Source organism: Mirounga leonina, unplaced genomic scaffold (genome assembly GCF_011800145.1).
Source record: "Mirounga leonina isolate KUSES-001 unplaced genomic scaffold, KU_Mleo_1.0 Mir_166, whole genome shotgun sequence".
In the NCBI taxonomy this organism is placed as follows: domain Eukaryota; kingdom Metazoa; phylum Chordata; class Mammalia; order Carnivora; family Phocidae; genus Mirounga; species Mirounga leonina.
The window spans coordinates 325578-334505 of record NW_023270418.1 but is presented as its reverse complement, the minus strand read 5'-3'; the positions used below and the strand labels follow the sequence as shown (position 1 = coordinate 334505).

Sequence of the window (8928 nt, the reverse complement as noted above, 5' to 3'; positions counted from 1 at the left end):
CTCCTGAACTACATCCTCGCCCAGACACGTGACCGGGGAAGTGAGACCCACTCCAACCAGCACCATGTCACCAGAGCCAGGGAGCCAGCCTGGCGCCAAGATGCACTGGCCAGGACTGTGACCCAGGCGGTAAGGACATCCAGGGCCCCTGGCACCATGTCCCACCCCCTCCTCTCCAGGACAGCCACATGCCACACAGGCAGACAAGCAAGACAGTCAATGGTCCTTGGTTTTTATTTTTTTTTCACATGAGCAGCAAAGGATGGAGTTGTCCCATCCTTGCTCCTTTTGCATTGAATATGCCTTAGGTCTTATGACCCTAGAATGTCATTGGAGCCCCCTCCTCTGGCTCCCAGTGCAGAAGGGGCAGAGAGGAAAGCATTGATGGAGGCAGGGTGGGGTCCCAGCTCTCTAAGCCAGGCGCAGCACCCCCTCAGCAACTCCCTGAGGCCCTCTCCCTATAAGACTTAGACAGCGGGACAGAGACAGATGGCAGAGTCGGACATAGACTGGGAGACAGACCACACACACACACGGACTCACATGCACAGACACACATACAGGCTGGCCCCTTCCTTTGGCATGGTTCACCCTAGCCCTGGGGATAGGGTCTAAGGGTGGTGGTGGTGGCCCTGCACTCTGGGCTAGCCTCTGAGAGAGATGGGACCAACCTGAATCCTTGGTAACGCAAGCTCCCAGGCCAATGAAGTCCCCAGTCTCACCTACCCGGACAGACACCCCTTCACCTTCCCACCAACACTTAGAAATTGAGATTGTTCAAGTAACAAGGATAGATGAAGGAAAGGGAGACTCCATTCTCGTCCAATCTTCCCAACTAGGGGCCTGCAAAAGGGGCTTCAGGCCCTGGGCTTGGGTCATCTCAGCTCAGACTTCTCCTCTCTTCCCTCAACTCTGTGCAGATCAGAAAGAGTGGGAGTGGGTGAGTCAGACTTTTCTATCTAGAAGAAGTGGGCGGGGGTGACAAGACTCTGAGCACCATCACCCTCCAGAGGGGTTTTGACAGTCCGGATGGGGTAAGAGGTGGGGAGATGTCTAATTTCAGCTCCAGCAAGGAGAATCAGGCTGGCTCTTTTTAGCTCTCAGAATTGTCCCGGACCACTAGCTTTGCTAGAGAGATCCCTTTCCTGCTCACCCCCTCAAACTTGTACATTTCCTGGGTGGTATCTGCTGCCCCAGGTTAGGCCTACAGCCATCCTGACCCAGTCCTTGCAGGTTCTGGACCCCTGCCCCGGGAGGAGAGAGGGGTAACTAGCCTCTGGCCTCTCAGTTAGCCTTGCTCAGTCTGTAGTCTTCCAGTGGCTCCCGGCTCTCAACAGCTGATAGGGCGACAAGCATCTGGGCAGCATAGTAGGTGGACATGATGAGTGCCCGTGAGTAGGGCACAGGGAAGCAGAACTTGTTGAGGGCGATGGTCAGGTCTGAGATGATAAAGAGCAGCGCGCCACTGCCTGCCGCCAGCTCAGTCCAGCGCCAGGCTGCCTTGACCAGCCGTAGTCCTGCCATAGCCCGCCAGCCCATGAAGCCGATGAGGGCCACGTAGACCCCCACCAGACAAGTGAAGACACCTGAGAGGCACGGGTAGAGAAGAGCGTAACACAGGCCCGAAAGCACGGCCATCACCAGACCTGTCCGCAGAGCCAGTGGCCGCATGCCAAAGGCCGAGGCGTAGAGCATGTGGGTCACAGCAAACATCAGCAGACCTAGGAGTGAGAGGGGATGAGGGGATGCTGAGGGCAGGTTCGGGGACTAATGAGTAACAGGGTTGGGGTAGGAGGGGAGTGCTTCGGAAAACCCAGGAGCTTTGTCTGGGGAGTATCAGGAGTGGGAAGAAATCCACAGAGGTAAAGATACACCCTCCCTTCCCCTGAGAAACTCTAGAACTGATCACCAGGTCATCTGCAAGGTAATCCTCCAACAAGGGCCCCACAGTCTTTGGCCTCAGAAACCCTCAGATTCCCCATATTCATGTTCAAAAGCTCCCTCTCCCAAATCCTTGGCCACCTAAGACCCTCTGGCACCCAGCCCCAGGATTCCTCCCAGATAGCTACTGGGGCAACTGACCGTGCACAAAGTAACCCTGGTCCTGCCAGATGAGGAAGGCATCACCTAGAGCGGAGAAGACGAGCCCCGCCAAGATGCGGGCGGCACTGGGATGGGCCAGCAGGAATCCTAGGCCATGGGCCAGAAGGAAGAGCCAGAGGCAGAAGATGGGCAGGCACTTGATGAGGGCGCTGACCCACGATGGGCTGGACAAGGGCAGCCAGAGCACAAAATACACGCAGGTGGCCTTGAAGAAGGGCACCAGCTTGGGTCCCTCACTCTTCACCTGGAGGACACAGGACAAGGGAAGCACTCAGCACTTGGAGCTCAGAAGCACACAGAGGTGTTCCGAGCCAGCACCCTCAACCCAGACACATACCACCCCAGAGCCAGACCCACCTCCCAAGAAGGGAGAACTGACACACAGAAAGCCAGTCTGGCCTGCCGCAACCAGCCAGCAGAGTATGAACATTCCCATCATCACCCTGAGGCTTAACTGATTAGGCAGGGGAAGGGCTCCACTGTTCCTGCTGCCCGTGGGCATTCTTGGCCCAAAGCAGGACCGGAATAGTCACTCGCTGGGCAGAAAACAGATCTTGGGATAAAGTCCCCTCCTGCAGGCAATATTTCTCCCTTTCTGGCTCCTCCCTGTCCCTCCCCAAAACCCCTTTAACCCCTCTCTGCCAGCATCAACCACCAGCTGTCTGGAATGAAGCGGCGTCAGCAGGAAACCACAGACGCCACAACTGGCCAACTCGTGATCCTCCACAGTGGGGCCAGGGCACAGGCTTAGGGCCCTGGCAACACCCGGTGAGTGCCAGGAATGTGTGAGGGTGGGCCCTCAGCCCCCACAGGCTCTCTCCTTGGCCAGTCTGCTCTTCAGCCTTTGTTCCAGCTGCCCTGAAAGGTACCAGCCTCAAGGTACCCTCAAGAGCAAGGAGAGGAGATAGGGATGCTGGCTAGAGAACCATTTCAGGGATTGGGGAGTTGAAGGGGCAGGGTGTCTCTTGGTCAGTCTCATTTCCCAGAGAACAAGAGCAATTCAAAAGCTCATCAAAAAGAGAGGAAGGAAGCAGGGGAGGGGTTCTCTTTCCAGCTTTTGATCTGAAGCCAGCAGACTGGCTGGGAGGAGATGTGGAACTGAGAGGGGGAAGTTAGAGCAGCTGACTCAGCCTCAGCCAGATTAGGAGGGAGGGCAGCTAAAGCAAGGTGTGTCCAAGGCCACTTCAGGTACTCTCCAAGCTGAGGGAGGGGGCTACTGCAGATATTCTGAATCTGTGATCCCCTGAAGCTCCTTTTTTTGGGCTTCAAGGTACAGGGTCTCTGTGGGTGATCCAGAACTGCTGAGGTTCCCTGTATACACACACTCTGCCCAAAATGATTGTGACTCTGGCTGGGTGAGCTGTCCAGCACAAGGCTCTGGGAACACACGGATTCCCAGACTGCCGGTTACCTGAGGACTGATCAGACTGTGATGAAGGAGGTTGGGAAGAGGCAGATGGGTAGGTCCAGGGTCCAAGCCTGCCCTTGCTCTGCCAGGGGTGAGAGCAGGGAGAAAAGATGACTAAGTCCCTTCTTATGCAGATCTGCCCCATCCAGGCTCGTCAGGGTAGAGGCATGGGTAGAGGAGGAGACTGGAGGAGATGAACAACCCCACAGTCCCCAGTTCTCCCCAGCAACCACCTGCCAGTCCTTGGAAGCATCAACGTCTGCTCCATACCCCTCCCCCAGCCCCATATTTCCTATAAGGAGAAACAGGCCGTGAGACTTTGACAGTCATAGAGAATCCAACACTAGAAGAGGAAGGGTGGGGAAGAGACAAAGGTTCGAGCTGAGAAAGTCTGAATAGGGAGAGATGTCAAGAGAGAATGACCCCTCTTCTTCCAGCGCATTACCAACGCTGCCTGGACTTAGGGGCGTCCCCTCCCGCGCCCCAGGCTTGTTTATAGGATGAGGGACGCCAGGAAACAAGTTTGGGCCAGGATTCCCAGGAGGTCCCAGTCACCTTGCTGCCCTTCTCCGCCCTCTCCCACGCCTCCCTGTGGTCTGCCTACGCAGAACCTGGCGGCCAGCTGCTGTCCCCTCTCTCTCCCCGGCAGCCACCCCGCCGACCCCCGTCAGACACCCAGACATCAACAAAGTCACGCTTCCGAGTCACGTGCCCGCTGTCTTCCTCCCTCCCGCGGGCGGGCAGGGGCCGCGTGGAGGAGGGGCGCCACGGGTCCGTCCTGCGGGGGCACTTGACAGCGCCCGCCTCCCGCCCGGGGACGCCGACCGCCGCGGGATCCCTGCCCTTCCTCGGCCCCCGACGGCCTGGCCTGCCGCAGCCCAGTCCCCAGGCCGGTGGGCTCCGGCCGCGCCGGACACTGGCTCGCTCGCTCGCTCACTCACCACAGTGACCGGGGACACCATGGCGGCAGCGGCGGCGGCGGCAGCGGCTGACACTCCGCTCTGGGCTGCAGCGGCCAGGACGTGCCCGCGGCCAGGTGAGCAGGCGAAGACAAAGCCTAGGGTGGCGGACAATACCTCCCGCTCGCCGGGCGCTCCGATTCCTGTCTGCGATCCCCGCCACGTCACAGCACACAGCGCCAATGAGAGGGCTGGAGGCGGGGAGGCGGGGCGCTCGAGGCCCCGCCCCTCCGGGAACCCGGGCCAGCGCACCCCGGACGGAACGTGACTGTGACCCCGGAGTGAGGACCGAGCTTGGGCTGAGAGTCAAACACATTCCTGTCGTGGGCACACGGCTACACACATCTCATAACCCGGGGATAAAAAGCTGATTCCCTTCAGCCTTTAAACACGCAGTTCACACGGACACAGTTACGGTTAGACCCACAGCCTTCATTGTGCACAAACACACATCCAAATGGACACACAATGGTCAGCGTACATACCACCTTCAACATGAAAAGAGACACATCAATAGGTCCACAGCAGCCCGTAGACTCATCGTCCCCACGTATATACAAACATGTACAGAATCACAGTTACCCTCAGGCATCACACAAGTACGGAGACCCAAAACCAGCAGCCGCAGGTCGACACACATCCTTCGACATAAAAAGAGACACGGAGACAAGCCCGCAGCAGCTTACAGACCACAAATACTTCATTGCTCTTAGGCACATGCCTCTCATAGCTCAGAGACAACTAACTGTAGCATAAGAACGCATCAGGAATGACAGGCAGACCTGAGCATACTTAAGGACCCACACAAGGGGGAACTAACTTTGCCAAAATCCGGTTTAGGCAGCTTGGATGTCGAGATTACAGAGACTAAAGGGACACAGGCACATTTGGAACCGGGCCTCATCAGAATCATGGGAATTAAATGGGTGGACTGGTAAGAGGTCAAATGCATTGCGATCTCTGTCCAGTTTTGCCAGGTCCACATTGGGTGACTGGGTGAACCACCTGCCCTCTCTGGCTTTGATTTCCTCATATATAAAATAAGCACATAATCTCTAAATTTCCTCCCAAGCCCACATGTTGTGTAGGATGGGGAAGGAGCAGACTGCTGGTGTTAGGAAAGTCCAGGAGGCTTCCTGGAGACCGAGATTTCAGATACTTCTTAAAGGATGGCCTGTGGTCTTTGATCTGCAGTAGGAGGGAAGGAGCTGTGTGTCAGGCTTTGGGAACTGGGGTTGGAGGGGATAACCAGCCCTAATTAGCCCTAATTATCAGCCAACAAGGAATTTTAAACATCCTGGGGTGACACTAAGGCCCTGTTGCTGCAGCCCAATCTGGTGCTGGGCCAGAAGAAGCCTACAGCTTGCCTTCTGTGAGCCCTTCCCACAATAGGCCTCTTTCTTTTTTCTTTTGGGACCCGCCCAGCTTTCCCCAAAGCCTGTGCGGACCTGACACTCACTTGGAGTGGGGAGCAGCCCTCTCTCGGTAATAGAATTGACAAGCAGAGATTCAGAGTCAGGGGCAATAGGGTGAGAATCAAGACTTGGGATTGGGGGTCACCCACAGCCTTCTCCCATCCCCTCCAAGCCCCTTCTGCACTGAGCCCCAGTGGGCAGTGAATTCTGCCTGTTCTGCTCTCTTCCTAGGCAGGGACTGTGGGCAGACCTACCTTACCAGAACGGGAGACTACAGTTGTTGCCCGGAGGGCTTGGTGCCACACATACACACACACACACGCACACGCATGCACACACACACGTGCACGCACACACACACACGCGCGCGCACGCACACACACCTACCTTCCTACAGTGTCCTGCCCAGAAAAAAGCCTGGATTGAGAGTTAGAACTACTGTACTTGGTGTTAACCTGTCCTTCTCCGGGACTTACTAGCTCTTTTAACTAGGGGCTTCACTCCATCTTTGGAGCCTGGGTTTCCTCATCAGAAAATGGAGAAATGGGGCGAGGAGACATGTGCAAACGTGTCCTTTTTCCAGCCAAATCCTTTAATGTCACCTAAGGGATAGTTCTCGGAGCATGGCCAAGTCAGGGCATTTTTCATTTCTCTGGACGTTAGGCTAGAGATAAAATTGAGAGGATGGGACTATAAAAGTGGTTCTCAACAAGCGAGGCCTATCAAAATTTCTTGGGAAGCTTTTTAAAAACGTAGATACCCTTGCCCCATCCCAGACCTATGAAATAAGCGGCACAGATTTTAATAAGCTGGGCTACACAAATATCCAAATAGAGAAAGCATGAGACGTAGAATTTTCATCTACAGGGCCCGAATCAATGTTTGATTCCTCAACAGGCAATAATCATAGACATAGGTCACCTGCAAAGCAGAGGCATCTCCCCCCAGTGCTGGTTGTTCTCTGCCCTCTCACTACCCAGTTCCATTCCCAGCCCTTCTTTCCCCTGCCCCTGGAGGCTGACCTCTATGGCTATAACCTGGGCTCACTTGCCCTCTGGCTCCTGATTGCATTTGGCTAACAAGAGTCAGAGGCAGATCTGAAGGTGGAAGGAGGGCATGATTGGGGATTCTCCCACCCCCACCTGCACCACCAGCTTGCTGGGCTGAGCTCAAGTTCTGGCAGTGGCTGTGCTCCTCCATGGCCACAGCTCTAGGCTCCCACCCTGGACCTCAGGCCCAGAGAGGACGACTTCTTCTTCCTGTCGTTAGTCTTCAGGTAGGTGCCTCTTCAGTCCCGGCTGGTTTCTTTTTTTTTTTTTTAAAGATTTTATTTTTTTTTATTTATTCATGAGAGACAGAGAGAGACAGAGGCAGAGGGAGAAGCAGGCTCCCAAGGAGCAGGGAGCCCGATGTGGGACTTGATCCCAGGACCCTGGGATCATGACCTGAGCCGAAGGCAGACGCTTAACCGACTGAGCCACCCAGGCGTCCCGCGGCTGGTTTCTTTAACCCACCCACATCTCTGCCAAGAGTCATGACATTCTCTTCTGTTAAATTCTTGAGGATGCCAGAGCCCTGACTGCTACAGTCACCAACAAAGCAGAGGTACTGCCCCCTTCCCAAAAAGAAAGAGCTTATGTCATTTCCTGTCTATGGATAAGATTTCTTGTTTGTTTCAAAAATTTTATTTTACTGTTTAGTGCTTCTATGTTGAATTACGTATTGCAGGGAGCAGAAAGGGGGATAGGGCTGCCTGAAATCAGGCATTCCTTCCTCTCTGTACCCAAAATGACCTGTTAGCATGGCCTTTTCCTCATAGCTTTGTAATTCTTTTCTTTACTTGTCTGTTTCTTTACTTGTTTACCAACTATGGGCTATCTACCATGTTAGATGTGGGGATTTAAACATGGCAGTAAGAGATAGGCTCTGTCTTCATGGGGCACACAGTTCAGTTCAGGCAGGCAAGGAAACAATTATCATGAGTGCAGCAGTTGAAATAATTGAGATATAAACTTATGTTTCTGTTGACATCAGAAGGACGTCAGAATCGTTCGTTATGCCTGGAGGAGTTGAGGAAGCTGGGGCTAACTCCAAAAGGATGAGTTGGTCTTTACTGAGTAAACACCAGTGGAAATAATGTTCTGGGCAGAGGGAATTGTGTGTGCCCATAGGAGCACAAGAGACACGCTGAATTCAGGGAAATGCCTGCAGTATTGGCATGAGCTGGAAAGTGAAAAGAGTGAACCTGTAGAAGTAAGCATGATCCAGGTCAGAGGGGATCTGAATGTTCTGGCTAAGGAGTTTGGACTTGATCTATCGATGACAGTAAGCTATTATTCCCTAGCTTCTCTGATTGTTCCCAGATCTCACGCGCCAGATACACGTATAATGTGTAAAATGATGATCAACCATCATTCTGGGCTAGCCTCACTTTCTCCAATGGCGCTTCATCTAACCCAGTAGCTCCTCCATCTCTGACCCCCGTGGTTTTGCCACAGGATGCCTTGTTCTCATCTGGTTTGCTCCATTTGGCATTGTAATCCAGCTCTAAATTGTTTACCTTATTCTTGTGAGATCAGAAAAGATCGGGCGCGTTCAGGGTGGTATGGCCGTAGACAATTGTTTACCTTGTTCCTGACCCATTGCTGGATCCCAGCTAATTTCTCCATGTTTGTTCCAGGCCTCCAGAACACTTTTAAACAACTCTCAGAGCCACCCCACCATATCCCATCCCACCCCTGCCCCACCTGTAAATCTGGGGAGGAAAATCAGACATTAGTGAAGAGGTATTCAAGAGGGTGTGGCAAGTTCAGATATTCTGATAATAATGTGGGGAAGTTGGTGAGTTCTTAGGAGCAAGCTGAATGTGTGTCAGCCAAACTGAGGTGTTTGGGAGGACCTGGACACAAATCTGGGGCTCAGGACCAAGGTGAAGACAGGGATATAGATTTGGAATTCATAGCCATACTGAGGCTATGTGATGAAATTAACCAGGGAAAGGTCTTGAGGGAATAGAGAAGAGGGGCCAGACCCCTGGGGGATA

General features: G+C 53.9%; 1 protein-coding gene across 1 annotated transcript; it reads right to left on the bottom strand.

The window, feature by feature from the left end:
• Positions 1-218: 218 nt before the first annotated feature.
• On the bottom strand, positions 219-4572 carry TMEM86A (transmembrane protein 86A). The gene is made up of 3 exons (XM_035012431.1): positions 4453-4572; positions 2083-2347; positions 219-1721 (listed from the first exon to the last, which is right to left on the bottom strand). The coding sequence occupies exons 1-3, from the start codon at positions 4471-4473 to the stop codon at positions 1285-1287; spliced, it is 723 nt and encodes a 240-aa protein (XP_034868322.1). The 5' UTR covers positions 4474-4572; the 3' UTR covers positions 219-1284.
• Between the last annotated feature and the right edge of the window lie 4356 nt (positions 4573-8928).